The sequence below is a fragment of the Pholcus phalangioides genome, unplaced genomic scaffold (assembly GCF_987345545.1).
Source record: "Pholcus phalangioides strain wild (caught in Gottingen) unplaced genomic scaffold, Ppha-v1.0 ptg000015l_1, whole genome shotgun sequence".
Classification (NCBI taxonomy): domain Eukaryota; kingdom Metazoa; phylum Arthropoda; class Arachnida; order Araneae; family Pholcidae; genus Pholcus; species Pholcus phalangioides.
Genome location: NW_028301608.1, coordinates 15,051,644 through 15,067,256, shown reverse-complemented (window position 1 = coordinate 15,067,256; position 15,613 = coordinate 15,051,644). Strand labels below are relative to the sequence as shown.

The window sequence follows — 15,613 nt, the reverse complement described above, 5'->3', positions numbered from 1 at the left end:
GCCATTCAAGTATTACGTAAGCAGATTTTCAACCATTTTTGACCCCCCCCCTTGTCAGCAAAAGTCAGCAAAACACTGACCCCCCCCCTCCCTCTGTCAGCAAAATTTCGTCAGCAGCCTAGAATATTTCATATCTTGAAAAAGGGGTGGTTGATGACGTAAGCAACCTTCAAACCCCCCCCCTCCTTGTCATCAAAAGTCTGCAAATCCGAAACCCCCCCCCCACCTCGATGCTGACGTAATACTTGAATGACCCCCCCCTAACAGCCGGAAGAACTTTATAGTCTCACACACATTTCACCTGAACATGATTACTAAATAAAAGGCCACTAGAAGACGTAATAATAATAATAAGGATAGAAGGATTTTTTCCCTCGATTTTTAACGAGTGATATCTCTTTTGTTCCACAGCAGGGAATCTTAATTATTCCTCGATTATTACAGAAGAGAAAAAAATAATTCTACGTTTCCCCCTAAGAATCTCTTCCCAAATAAATAGTAGAAAGTGTTAAAATAAAAAAAAACAACCTAACGAAGAATTTGATCGAATTCAAGATACGCATCAAGGATCTATTCGTGAGCTTGTTAGCGATGGATTCTTGCTGGGAATCGCTGCGTTACTCATTTGCATTTATTATTATTATTTTTTTTTTTTCGTGGCCTTGGTGTACTGAATGAATGAACGCCAGAACTTTGCCACTGGAAACTTTGCTGGTGGTGAGATCACCCGTCCGATATTTCTTACTCCTTCTTGCTCTGTATACAGCGTTTATTTGGGAAGCAGACGCTATAAAGAGGCATGTGGAAACCTGGAAAATTCGGTTTCTCAGCCACATTCGTTCAAGTGACTCTGATAATTTTGTTTGTGCTGTTCGTACATTACGGACGCGATGCTCATGCCGCCCACCCCCAAAATTCACAATCTGTCGGAATGGGTGGGATCGATCCTCTGGATAATCCGATCAAAGACTATTATTCTAGTAAGTAAAACAATAAGAATTCTTTTAAGCGTCGTTTTGTTATGTACCGGTTTTACGGAATTCTTTTTATTGCTGTATCATGTAATTTTTTTTTTTAGTGTTCCGAGATGTCCACGTGATGCTCTATATAGGATTCGCACTGTTCCTTTCCGGGTTGAAGCAGTACAGTTTCAGTGCCATCGGTCTGAATATGTTGCTGATAAGTTTAGCGGTACAGTTGTCGCTTTTGGTGAACGGATTGTGGGACATAATTGTTTTTGGAAAGGCTGAGATTGATATTCAAAGGCAAGAAAATTGTGTTTTTATAACTTATATAAATTGCAAGAAGAGGTTATTATTATAAGTGCCGTGTGCGTATAGGGTTAGCAGATCTCCGTATTTATTTCATTATTATTTTCATTTAAATACAGATAGTCCGTGTCCACGCCATGTCATTGTAAAATAAGTGAAACATCCTTTATTTTAAATTTACAAATATATATACAAATACAAATACAACACCACAACAGGCAAAATGCCCAACGAGGTGGCTGAGAAAAAGTTGCCTATAACAAATATGTATGTTACATATTTCAAAAATACCGAAACCCAATTAAAAATGCAATTACAAAACTATAAGCAATATATATACATGCTAAAATATTATACAATGCCCATAAAATGTATTTATGGTTATCTTATTCTAAGTATGGATAGCTCCTCGATTTACCCCAACATGTTTACCGTATTTCTTTTTAAACGTGTCAATTGTGTTACAATTTACTACCTCCGGGGCTAAGCTATTCCATTTATTAACAACCCTATTAGAGAAAAATTTCCCCTGCGACACCATAACCTTGCATCGTCCCTTATCAATTGATACTGGTGTCTCCTTGTAAAAGCAGTCGATTGACGGTGTACTAATAATTCATGGTCCATCCTATCCATCCGGGATAGTGACACCATTCGATTCGTAAGAGAAACGTGGGTTGTTCGAGCCGAAATGAGCGACCATGCACTTATCAACGCTAAACGTCATGCTCCATTCATTTGCCTATGTTCCAATCCTGTTCAAGTGGGTCTGGAGCAATTTGACATAGATCAATCGATTTCATTGGAAGAAACTTCAATTTTAATCAAAGTTATTGTCTCGAATTAGGGACTTTTTATAGTATCCCACTTTTATCGTATACCGTTACTCACCTGATCTCTCATACGGTCAATCACTAAATCACTCACACGGTCACTCACTCGTACAGTCAATTCCACAGTCACAGATAGTAGATTGCACACTCACAGGTTCTGTCACTTACGTTGTCAGTCATTCTGTGACTTACTTAGTCATTTGTACGGTCACTAACACACTCCTACAGTCAATTTCACACTCACTTGGTCATCACTCACATGACCACTTATCCACTTATATAATCACTCACACTGTCAGTCACTCATACGTTCAGGGCAGGTGAAATGTCAGGTGAGAAATTTTGGGACGAAACGTTCCGGGGCGAAATGCCGGAGGCGAAATTTTCGGATCCCGTTATCACACACACATTTTGAGAGATGTTCATTTTCGATAATGATCGTAGAGGGTGCTCGCGCGACTCCAAATGTTGGAGATGAAATGTATGTTTGAAGTAAATTAATTATTGTTTTGTCTGTGTTATAGGTGAGTAACCATCTGTGAAAATTCCAAGATGTTTGAGAGTTATGAATATTAATTATAATAATTATCGATTATACTTTTGCATTGATTCATGGTGAATTAATTGCAGCTTGATTAAAGCCGAGTTTACATCATTGTCAGTCGTGGTATCATTGGGTTCAGTGTTGGGTCGATTGTCGCCGCTTCAGCTTCTCGTCATGTCGATATTTCAAGTCTTAATATCCGCCGCTAACTACCGGTTCGCTTCTACGTTCCTCAAGGTAAGTACAGTGAAACCTCACTACAACGATACTCGATATAACGGTACATCCCTCCACAGCTGTATTTTTTCAAATCTTGTTTGAAAATGTCTTTTGTCTAATGTTAAAATGCTGCTGTCCGCAGAGTATCGTTATATCGAGGTTTCAGGTTTCACCGTATTAAATTAGTTCGTTCGTAAAGTGAATTTGAACCATTCCACTGTGATTGCTATTGATTTGTGTATTTGATTGTGCATCCAAGGTCCACGACGTCGGAGGCTCTATTTTCTTACACGCTTTTGGAGCTTTCTTTGGCCTGGCCGTGTCTTACATGACGTGCAGCACCGGTAGCAGCTTCGATAACAGGGAAAATGTTGGTAAAGCGGCAAATTTTTTCTCGTCGGTTGGTAAGCAATCAAGCAACATAAATTTCATTTTAGCTTTAGACTAGTATTTCTCAACCTGTGGTCCGCAACGATGGCATAGTTGGTCCACAGACAGACTCTCGCTTACAATAAAAAAAGAGCAATTCAAATATGGTGAGAATAATGAATAAAAATGAACATTTTTGCATTTCACTGCAAAAAAAGCCATATAATTTACTCTACATTGTATATATTTGTTAGGGAACATTTTGTAAAAGCAGTGTTTTACAGCATTACACTTCTGTGTAATGCAATAAACACTTTTTAAAGGGGCGGGGAAATATCTAACTGAATTTTATTAATTAACATATTTAAAAAAGTAGTTGTCCCATACTTGTTATCTGGCAATCGTTATACAGTGGTTATACAGCCTTTATAGTTCAAAATACCAACACCGACAACATATGTAAGTGATGTTACTGGGGGCTAAAAAGTGGTGGTACTTTGAATTACCGTCAGTACTTATAGGGTTAAATTATTTCTTTTAACCTTTTAAGCGGTTTTTAAAATTTCACAGATTTGAATTTTTCCTATTGCAGGTGATATTGCTTTCACCCAACTCTGGGAACAACAACCAAGGAAGAGAAGTACTCTGTCCTTATTTATATTGTACGCATATTTCTATAATACCACGAAGGGAGGGGGGGGGGAACCCATCCCTCTCTCTTTCTGTTATCAAAATTTGAATAAAAGTTAACTCCTCCCATTGGCAGTTGATAGATTAGAGATGGGGAGAATGGAAAACATGTTAGCGGTCAAAGCCTACCTTACAGAAATAGCTAACCTGTCACTGCCGAAATGAGAGGGTTTTAAGGAGGCGAGATGTCTCGTAATTGTCGAAATACAAGGCACCAAGTAAGGCGAGATATCACGCTTTTGCCGCCGGGAAGGTTAATATAATACGCAAGTAAACAAAGTCAAACCAAAACAAAACAATATACAGAACGCATATCAAACGCGCATAATATTTGTCTTTTTAATGTAGTCCCAAATTTAGCAAGGTACGATGAGCTGTGTATCCAGCTATATTGTCCTGTTCACTCTCACTTAATTTACGTCGAATGCCTCTCATCTCTGAGGTAGACTATCATTTTTTCTGACCTTCGACACCCGTAAGCACGGCCGTCATCGCTATCTTTGTGTGTTGATGTCTTGAGGTGCCACTTGTTTTGCACCATCTTTGATACACATAATGTGAATAGTCTTGATTTTTCGGACACATTATAACCTAGGTGTCGTACCAAAACGATCTGATCTTTGTCAAATTGTCATAGATCTTTTTTCACACCCGATTTTCCGCAAAAACTAAGTCCTGACTGTGGGAATATCGATCCATGTTTTATTATGAACCTTCATGATCTTCTCGTGCATCATATTGTTCCGAAAATTATGTGAATAGTCCTAATTTGTCTTTCAATATGTTGCTTTTTGCCTGTAAGTAGTATAAATAGTCATTATCTTACGTAAAAACGGAAATGACGCATTTTGCTGTAAATCGCACCAAGTTGGCGACAAACGTAATAAGTTTGGTGACAGCGCTAATATTCCATGACGCACGAGAGAAAGAAACCGGTGGAAATGCATTGAGAAGACTGGGAATTTTTCGAAGGTTCACAAAACCTTTTCTCTCTCGAATAAAAAGCGCTCGCCAAGCAGATGAAAGTTGTAGTTGAGGGAGAAGATAAACTGTACGCTTGAGAAGCCGTCTTTCAAGTCTCTCAGGGGGGTTCTTTGTTTATACTAAGGTTTCTAATAGCTCTGACTAAACTTTTCTATAATAAAATAGCTTTGGCCTGAAATAGGTCCGACCGTCCATGTACGGTCCCGTTCACACGAGCTCTAAACAAAGATTAAAATTCGTTGCCTTTACAGTCTAGTGCACGGGTTTCCAATTGGTGTTCCGCATGATCAAACGCCACGGAACTCTTGAAAAGCCCGGATCCCGGAGAGCTTTCAGAGAAGAAAACTTTCTTGTTACTGATATTCACAAAGCTGTTCTTTGTTTTGAATTTCAACGAGGTAGTGTCGTTTAAAATAAAACTTCAGACCACTTGGAGGACCAACCTAGAGAAGGTGGAAGCGTGTGAGTGCCTAAAACAGTACAAGTATGTGAGTGACCAAAAGAATGACCTAGTGAGTGAGTGTCGAAAACAGAGACCTAAAGGGCATGGTGTAAGAGAACGTGAAGAACCGAAAGAGTGACTTAGACACAGAGGGACACGGAAAACTACACTAGAATGGGTGAATGGTGGCAAAATTTGTACAGCCCACAGGCCACAAAACGATAAATCGGCCTCCGAAAATAACTAATATCTTTGGAAAATAACTACTGTATACAGTAGCCTACAGTATTATATTGAGAAACATCATTAAACAACAATCCCTTCTGCCATCTATCAAATAAAAAACACAACTATTATGATTTTTCTATTGGAATCGGTGACCGGCTTTTGACTAATGTGCCGCATGAAAGAAACAAAGAGCAACACAGTATGATATAAATAAATATTTTTTGAGCAATAATATAGATTGAATTACCAAGTTTACTACAAAATTTTAACAGTTGATGTTTGCGTGTAGTAAATAAACATTAGTAGCACTCGCAAAAGAACGGGCTTCCTGTAGATTATCAAACCGAAAAACACTCCACTCTCTGGATTTATGTGCCTCTTAATTACAAGCACGGGAAGCGAAGTTGTGCAACACTTTGCGAGCATTACTAATGTTATAGTCCTTAGAATTTCTATCTGAAATTCCTTTCAAGAGATAACCTACCAGTCATGGCCTCCACATCCTGGAGCAGGGCCTCTCGGCTGGGATATTTGCGGGGCCGGCAGACTTTACGGGCCCTTTTTACAGTTAATTTATAGCGTGAAAAGCAAAAAATGATGAGAATTGTCCGGGCTCCCCAGGGCCAGAGCCCTGTCAGCACCACCCTGTTGGGGGCCATGCTGCCAGTAGCCCGTTGTATGATTAAGCAACAAATCGATTAAATCGAAATTACAAGACAATCAATGAATTCTAGTTTTCATTTTTTAGGAGCGATGGTGCTATTCACTTTGTGGCCGAGTTTCAACGCGGTCCTCACTACGGGCGATGACAGACACAGGGCCGTTGTGAACACGTTCCTAGCCCTCACTTCATCTTGTATGACATCTATTGCAGTTTCATCGCTATTAAACAGCAAAAACAGATTTTCTCTGGTAAAACATTATTATACAGTGCTTTCGTATGTGTGACTTGCTAAAATTCACAGTATTTCAATTTTTAATGCGCAACATTAAGTTAGCGTCACGGTTTTCACCATTTAAATACCACTCTATGGTTCGTTTCTAACTAACTAAATTTAAATGCTGTATATGTAGGTACAGATTCGCAACGGTACATTGGCCGGTGGTGTTGGCGTCGGAGCCTGCGCCGATATGATGACCCAACCATACGGAGCAGTCATAATAGGCTGGATTTGTGGTGCTCTGTCTACCGTCTCGCAAAAGTTTTTCTCAGTGAGTATCACACAGGGTGTCCCGTAAGTCCTAATTCGGCTTTTATCTCATCAAACATTCGTCGTAGAGGTATGGTTCTAATTTAAACCTTTAAGCGGTTTTTTAAATTTTCCAGATCCACATTATTACTGCCACAGTGGAACTAAAAGCATATTAAGAAACCGATATATTTCTGGGTGATCGAAATAAAGCAAACCAAGTTCGACGAGAAATCTCGAGATTGCCACTGTAAGGGTTAAAAAATGCTCAAAATTTATTCAATAATGACTCTGCACCAGTTTCAAGAGTGAAAATACAGTGTCATAAAATAAAGGAATTACATTTTTACACTCCCTCCTCCCCGTCTTCTAGTTTTCAATTAGAAAGTGGTTGCTCTCTCTCCTCAGTCCAACAAAAAAGTTTTCACTGACAATCTCGTTATGTTGTACTTTCTCAACTTTTCTCCGATTTTTGAATTCAAAAATCTCAGCGAAACTCACTTAGAAACGTGCAGCTTTTTTGGTGGTTCTCAGGAAAGACAGGGTAACCACTTTTCTGAGCACAATTCTGGTCTATCGCCTAGGCAATCTACTGCCGAATGAGTTGTACCGGAAGTGGGAATGTGTGTACCTAACAGTCTGAGTGCGTATATATAGTGTTTTGCCCGATTTTTCAGTGCTGCCGTCTAAGTATTCAGAAGTAAAATGCAATGATTGAATATTTGTAGCGTTTGTAGGCTTGTTGTTCTCTGTGGCGAGACTTTGTAACGGGGATGTCGGTGACACACTGTATTTTCACTCGATAAACTGGCATAGAAGGCTTATTCAACACATTTTGAGCATTTTCAAATTAGAATCATAATTCTACGACGAACGGTTGATGGGATAAAGGCCAAATCTGGACTTACAGGACACCCTGTATACTATGCTTGATGATCACCATTATAACGTATGAAGTTAATCTTAATGTACTTATCGCGGGGTGTTTTTTTCCCCCAGCCTTTTTTACTCAAGCGTACGAAAATATCCGACGCTTGCTCCACGAGCAGCATTCATGGAATTCCTGGCGTTCTTGGAGGGTTATTCAGCGTTTACGTGACGGCAGTCGCTACTGAAGACAGTTATGGGAAAAGGTTAGTCTCATATACACACATCGTCTTCTTCTATACTTACATGCACAACCTGTTGCTCACGAGCACCAGAGCCCTCAATGGAGCACTTGAGAGTGCTTGATTATCTCGTTTATGATTACTTATTCGTGAAATATTTTTATGGACGTTGAAATGGGGGTCATTAGCACTACCCTGATTCGAGTTAGAGTTATGCTTCAGCGGACAAATAAGAGTTTCTCTACTGCTGATGGGCATAGACGGTGATCATGATCGAAAGCAGTGGAAAGACTAGGGCTGTGTTTCTCAAAGTGTGCACCGCAGTTTGCCACATTTTGAAACACAGCATCCTATTCAGTTTCTTCTTATTTTGGCGTAGAATCTCCCTGATTGGCTCACAAATACCGCATAGTGATTGAATGTGGGGCATAGAAATCGACAAATTCTGAGCCCGACCACTTCTTCTTCGCACAACGATGATACTGGCAGGAGCAGGGAATTTTTTTTCCCTGAACATTCTGAGAGAAAATGGACTACTTACTGACGTCACAAGCAGGCTGCGGAGGCCTTCTACCTCTAGGAGGTGCTGGGTAAACCCAACGTAGAGCAGAGCTGAGTTAAACAGAGAGCCCTATACACAATTGGAAAATTTTATTTTTTCTGAGATTATTTTTTCATTGAATATGAATTTTCATCAGTTCTGGTCATTGGGTTCAGACAGCACCTACTAGAGATAGAAGGCCTCCGCACGCTGCTCGTGGCGTCAGTAAGTAGGCATAGTTCATTTTCCCTCAGAATATTACGGGAAAAAAAATTCCCTGCTCGTGCCAGTATCATCGTTGTGCGGAAAAGAAATGATCGGGCTCAGAATTGGTTATTTCTATGTCCCACATCCAATAACTATGCTGTATTTGTGAGCCAATCAGGAAGATTCTACGCCAAAATAAGAAGGAACGAAATAGGATGCTGTGTTTCAAAATGTGGCAAACTTGCTAGGTAGTCTGAATGACGTTTATGGCAACCCGTGCGGAGGCCTTCTATCTCTAGGAGGTGCTGGTTCAGTGATCCATTCTTAGTCAAATGACTTGCATGTTAAATCGACTTGATAGCTGTCTTCATAGGGAGAACGACGCAAGTGATTTGATAATTGCGAGCTCGGGGCAAGGGGGGCCACTACTATTTATCTTTGCTAATTTTTCCGACACAACTCTGCCTCTTTTGAGGTAACGGAAGTAAGTTGCTTTGCATCAGTCCGGCGTTGTGGACGGTTCTTATCTATGTATCATCATCAATTCTTAAATTATTTTGTTATCAAGTTAGTATGCATATTAGTATGTATGTCATGTTAGTATTTCCGTAAATTCTGTGAAATTATTTTTTAACCAAATGTGAATTTTCGAAAATCCTGATTGCTCCCATTGAAACTCAAATTGCCCCCCCCCCGTTGGCCATGGGCCCCACGTTGGGGAATCAAGGCCCTAACTGAAATTAAAACCCAGCATCCGAGCAGCAGAATATCAATGCGAGCCAACATCAATATCACATGTTATTAATAGATTATAATTCATATAATTCATGTGCAAATGAGCTAGAAATTAATAAAGATTGTTTATTATTCTCATTTTGGTAGCCTATACGATCAGTTTCCTGCTCGTGCTCCAGTGGAGAACAGCACTGAATTGTATGATGTCCACTCTTACATGCGTCATGTTCGACCAGGTGACGGCCGATCGTCATCGACTCAAGCTCTCTTCCAAGCAGCGGCTATCGCCTTGACACTTTTCATTGCTGTCTTTGGAGGGATAGCAACAGGTATTGCTATTGTTCGTCATTTCGACAGCTAATTATTATAATTCATGTACAGGGTGTCCTATAAATTCGTAAATAGTTTAAAAATTCATAAAAATGTAATGAATTTGTATATTTGGACGCGATTTGTGAAAAATCTATTCTCACGACTAGAGGTTTTTTCGGCACAGAAAAAAAAACGATAAATGTTTATCGGTAGAGGACGCTGCATGAAAGAATATCTCAGACTTCGGGACCTGAAACTTTCTTCAATCTCTTCCGTGTTCGAAACGTTCATAAAGCTTCAAACCGCGATTCGTGGCTGTGATTCCTTCAGTATTAGGGGTCATTCAAGTATTACGTCAGCATCGGGGGTGTTTCGGATTTGCTGACTTTTGATGACAAGGGTGGGGGGGAGGGGGGTTTGAAGGTTGCTTACGTCATCAAACCCCTGTTTTTGAAGATATGAAATATTCTAAGCTGCCTACGAAATTTTGCTGACAGAGGGGTGGGGGTACAAAAATGGCTGAAAATCTGCTTACGTAATACTTGGATGCCTCCTTAGTGCTTTGTCCACCAATTCAGGTAGGCCTACATCAATTTCAATATTCATGAATTTTTAAACTGTTTGCAAATTTATGGGACACCCTGTATATACAGGGGGTCTTATAGCGATCCTCATCGTTCCACGGAAAACGGAAGTTATATTGGGAGGTCGTACATCGAAAGTTTGAAAAACAATGATCTTGATAGAATTCTATACTTGGGCAGAATAAAAATACTGTATTGACAAATTAGCAATTGTTATTAGAATAGAAAACATTTGGGCCCCTTACCCTACCGGTAGTGATAATGGGACGGTCGCAATACCGCATTGTCGTTATAACGAGCGTCGACTGTATATATATTGCACGTTCATTTCTATTTTTTGTACAGGTAGTATCATACGCCACCGTTTTCTGGAACCAAGTGAAGACGAAGATGCCTTTCGAGACGATCAGATCTGGGACTTTGTCGCTTTACAAGATCATTTACCAGAGTCATCACGTGATTCCGAAGGGAGGAAGGACGTTAGCGCATTGGTTTGAATCAACGTCGAAACTGAAATAGAACATCTTCTATCCGAAAGATAGAGGACTGAACCCATTCCGCATATCAGTGTAGTTATAGAAAAGCTAAAAGGAGGGGGACGTTGAAGAATGATAAAAGTTTAAACACATTGTAGAAGTTCTCGATTGTCGTACTTGAAAATATTTTCATAATTATCTGGAAATAATTATTTTTTTACTATTTCTTAGATCATAGCATTCTAAGCTCAACCCATGACCCGCTGGGCAAATGTGGCCCTCGGAGTCATCTGATGTAGCTCACGACCTCAAACCTAATTTTCTACAAATCAACTAAGTAGCGCAGTTTTCCAGAGCATTTGAGTGACCCGCTGCATACAGGTCACTTGAATAACCTGCGGCACATTTCTAGAGTACTCAAGCGGTGTGCGACATATTGCACATCACTTCCGGGACGCATTTTTTAGTTCATACCGTGCACCGCCCAGGCTCTATCGACCATCGTCAATTTTAGCCATTGTCCCGGATGGGGGAGGGGGCGCCAGTTGGTGTCGGGTGCTTTATTATGCATATGAAATTAAAATACATTACATGAATATAAACACATTATTTGAAAAAAAAGGTATATATAGATTTAAAAATTTCTATTATACAAAATTTATGTCAATGAGCTCTTATACAATGTCTTTGTAGCTCTAGTGGTCACTTTGTTGTTTTCTGTGGCCAGGCGTCAGGCCTGGACTACGTCTTCCCTCGTTGGCTTGGGTGAGCCCTTCGTGTCACACTGGCCAAACCAAGTGCTGGGCCACTTCCTTTCAACATGGGGAGGGGGGGGGGGTTTCGATTATTCGAGAGCCCACAGTTTTTGGTTGGGTGCCTCGCAGTTTAAACACTGAGTATCGGGACTTTGTTTATTAGTTGCTTCCTCACTGGATTATCCTATTCGAAGTCAGAGTCAGAATCTTCCCATAGTTCGACCATTTCTTCTTCTCTCTCCGATTGCTCTCTCCCTCTATGTGTTTCTTCTGCTTCTAATTCTTCTAATTCCTGGGAGAGTTCCCTGGCGACGCTGTGTCTTCGGCTTCTGCCCTTGCTCTCAGCTTTTCACTCATCCTCAGTTGTTGCGGTTCCTGTGGAGTCTGGATGGTGATCCGGGACGCAGTTCCAGATTACTCAAGCGGTTGGTGGAACATTTAGAAGATCACTCTATCGCAATCGATTAGATGCCCAGCATGACATGCGTGTTGTGCTTTCAGATACCACGTCACGCAGTGCAATATTCTTATTCAAGATAAACAACAACAGTCTTCGAACTGAAATGCTCGTAATAAGTCGAACTTAACTTGAAAAACTTAATTAAATGTAGTAACATATACGTTTGTCCTACGCAGAACCTGAATACGGAGGGGACTTGTTGAAAATGTGAACAATTTGTATAGTTCCGGCTGTTGCAATGTTATTCATTTTACATGAAGTGGTACCGTCGCCACTGATTTTGATTAATAAACATGTATGTATCGAGTATAATATGATTTTGATTGTAGATTTTGATAATGCGGAAGCAGGTGCAACTTTGAAAATTTACCCTGGTCCCTTGTGATTCTGCTTTAAACAAGTTTTACTGTGTATTTCAAAGGTGTCGAAGAAGGAACACCTACTCTTTATATGACTGTTTCGTAGTTTTTATTTTATTAAGTTTTATATGTGTTTAAAAGGGCTTTTCCGGGGGGGGGGGGGTCCGTGGCCTTCACTCTATTGACACAAAGGATTCGTGGAACTAAAGAGGTTAAGAACCCCTGTCTTCGATTACCGACTTCACTTAAACCCTCCTCTCAGGTCACACGTGTGTTTGAAAAAGCAATTTCAAAAATTATTCTGATTGTTACGGTAAAAGAAATGTTCTAATATGATTGCGATCACTAGGAATCGCTCGTGGCAAAACACAACCTTTGGAGAAAATCACATAAAATAAACATCATATAAAAAGTTCTATCGTTTCATTGTTCATCTTTCAGAAGGAAATTATTCAATTTTTGTAGATGAAACACTCTCTGAACAGAAATAAAATTTGGAAAAAGTGCAAAGTGTAAGTGGCGAATAAATTAAGAATGAATGTAATAAATTTATTTTTCTTTAGAAATTTAAGTTTATAAGTAATGTTTACAGACATTTCATAAAGTAAGCATATTATTGTGTCGTTTCATTATTCTGACGAGTGAAATTATTGAATCCAATGAAGTGTAATAGACTTTGTGTGTGTCGTTCATCAATAACACGATACAGAAGCCGTATATGAACGGCGAATTTCGATTCATAATGATGACCAAAAACTCTTGTGTGTCTTCGTTTTCGGGAAAACAATCTTTGTTAACTGACGTTATGTAATCTAGGGGGTGACTTATATATATGACGACGGTTCGTGAAAAAGTGATAACGGAAAAAAATATCAAATACAGTGAAACCTCGATATTACGATACTTTGCGGACAAGGAAAAAAAATAGTTGTAGAGGTATTATCGTTATATCGAGAGGCAACATTGTCATCACGTGACACCGAATTTATGCTGCTGTTGACAACTTTTCCAAATCTGCGTTATTACTACCATCAGAAAATGCGCTTTAATGTATGAATTCACCGCGAATAAACTATAATTGGTTGATTAATAAAATTCATTTAGATGCAATGCCCCTGTATAGAATTTTACCGTATTGCATTTATTTGTCTTACACAGATTGTGGCAATACCAACAACTTCACCAATACTTTTGGTGATCATATGGTGTAAAATATCGATGTTGACGACGCCACTGTCAAAACAAGTGACGAAATATAATCTTAATTTAAGAAGATTTCCAGAGAAATATAAAGAGATATCGTTGTGTAGCGGTTTCAAAATCGCTTAAAAATATCGTTATAGAGGGATTTATCGTAGTACAGGATATCATTGCATTATTGAATTTAACAGTAGACTATAGGCGATTCCAAACAAGATTTGAAAAAGTATCATCGTAGAGGGATTTACTATTATATCGAGTACTGTTGTAACGAGGTTTCACTGTAATTAATCGAGATTCTGTGTTAGAACGTCAATCGTTTTCATTCCTTTAATAATGGCTAGATTTCAATGTTGTCAAGACAGTCTTGAGCGAGATGTTCCATGAGAAGATTGGTGACGACGAGTTCTCCAAAAAACAATAGCATTGTCCCACAACTCTACCGCTGAAATGAAAGTGAAGTTATGGTCAAGAACAATTTTTACTATAGAAGCTATAGTGTAGCAAATGACTTTTTTTTTCTATCGCGTGTTAACATCCAGTTTGAGCCGCTCACGCCGAAAAAGGGGAGGAAGCGAAAAAAAGGTCCTAAAGTAATCTTGGGAGTGACAAAGGAAAAAATATCCTCCTTCCCCCTTATCTTTAGAGCAGTGGTTCTCAACAGGTGCTCCGCGGAGCCCTTGGGGTTCCTTGTGCCCTCTCCAGGGGCTCCGCCATAGAATTTTTTACTAAAAAGAGCTCCGCGAGTCGTAAAAGGTTGAGAACCTCTGCTTTAGAGTGTAAAAGAGGTGACATTTTCTTCCCCGTTGTCTGTGACTAGACGAAATTTTTTTGCCTCAGCAGTGTCTGAAATTTCCTTGTCAATTGAATGATGTTAGCAAGGTTGAAATATTTTGGTGACATCTTCTGGTCATGCTTGTATCCCTCGAATGATTGGGTTGAGACACCGAGTTCCATCGCAGAAATTGTTTGGTTCTACGTGAAGACTATCACCCCCCTCTCATTTCAGCGATCGAGTACCGGGACACACGCTGTATGTAGCGTTAATTTTATATATATATATACTTCTGTCCTCTCAAAATATTCACTTTCTTCATTAAAATGCCTTGTAATTACAGTTCATTTGAATTGTAGTTCAAATGAACTACATGAACTTCTTGTTCATGCAGCCAGATGGCAGCATTAACACGAAGCAAGCGCAACTCAACAACATAAATACGTTAGGGCCAAGCATACACGCAGAACACACATTCCGGCATGTGCCGATTCGGTAGAAATTCCGTAGAGGAATGTGTACGAGGTGCATGATCTGTTAAGTACTAGTAGTTCATTTGAATTGCAAGTATGCACGTGGACTCAAATGATACATCAAACATTGCATTTGTATGCCTAATCTCGTATGTCATTAGCACAATGCTTACCTTTTAACCCTTTAAGCGGTTTTTAAAATTTTCCTGATCCGAATTATAACCGTCACATTGGAAACCACTAAAGACTTCTACAAATTTCCACCTATTTTCAAAAAGAATTTTTTTTCCGATTGCGAGCTGATATAAATGCTTCCACCCCCCCCGCCAACAAGAAACCAAGGAAACTGACTCCGCCCATCGCTTTCATTTCCGTCACTATGATGATACAAAGACACCTGCTATGAAGTGTGTGGCTTTCTAGGTAGAGAAAATACTTTTTTTTGGAAAAAAAACTCTTTTTGCATTATTTATACCGAGCGTATATTTCTCTACTGTGCTTTAAGAAAGGAGGATAAACACAGTCTCCTCTCACTTTCTCTCTCCATCTGATATCTAACTTTGAACAAATGCTGACTCCGCCCACTGGCAGTTGATCGATCGGAAGGGAGGGAGAATGGAAGCATGTCTGACTGTGAAAACGACTTCAACGCCTGTTTGGGCTCGTCGATGCCAAAATAAAAGCGGTTTAAGATTTTATTAAGCATTTTTTTTAACTCTTTTAATTATTTTTCTTATTATTCATTCATCGGTTCTGAATTGTTATTAGTCCTCAGACAATTTCTTTCATCAGGCCCTAATTTTAATTGGTTTTGCAATAATTTATTTTATGAATTTAAAATTTTCTTCAGTTCGAAA

At 39.4% G+C, this 15,613-nt stretch overlaps 2 protein-coding genes across 2 annotated transcripts; both read left to right on the top strand.

The window, feature by feature from the left end:
- Positions 1-744: 744 nt before the first annotated feature.
- LOC149075518 (ammonium transporter Rh type C-like) lies at positions 745-2,632 on the top strand. Its single transcript, XM_089245439.1, has 3 exons — positions 745-980; positions 1,079-1,265; positions 2,629-2,632. The coding sequence occupies exons 1-3, from the start codon at positions 800-802 to the stop codon at positions 2,630-2,632; spliced, it is 372 nt and encodes a 123-aa protein (XP_089101565.1). The 5' UTR covers positions 745-799.
- A 109-nt stretch (positions 2,633-2,741) lies between these two features.
- LOC149075517 (ammonium transporter Rh type C-like) lies at positions 2,742-11,531 on the top strand. The gene is made up of 7 exons (XM_089245413.1): positions 2,742-2,885; positions 3,127-3,271; positions 6,329-6,492; positions 6,655-6,792; positions 7,770-7,903; positions 9,510-9,691; positions 10,604-11,531. Exons 1-7 carry the CDS (start codon positions 2,823-2,825, stop codon positions 10,753-10,755), a joined length of 978 nt encoding a protein of 325 aa, XP_089101539.1. The 5' UTR covers positions 2,742-2,822; the 3' UTR covers positions 10,756-11,531.
- Positions 11,532-15,613: the final 4,082 nt, after the last annotated feature.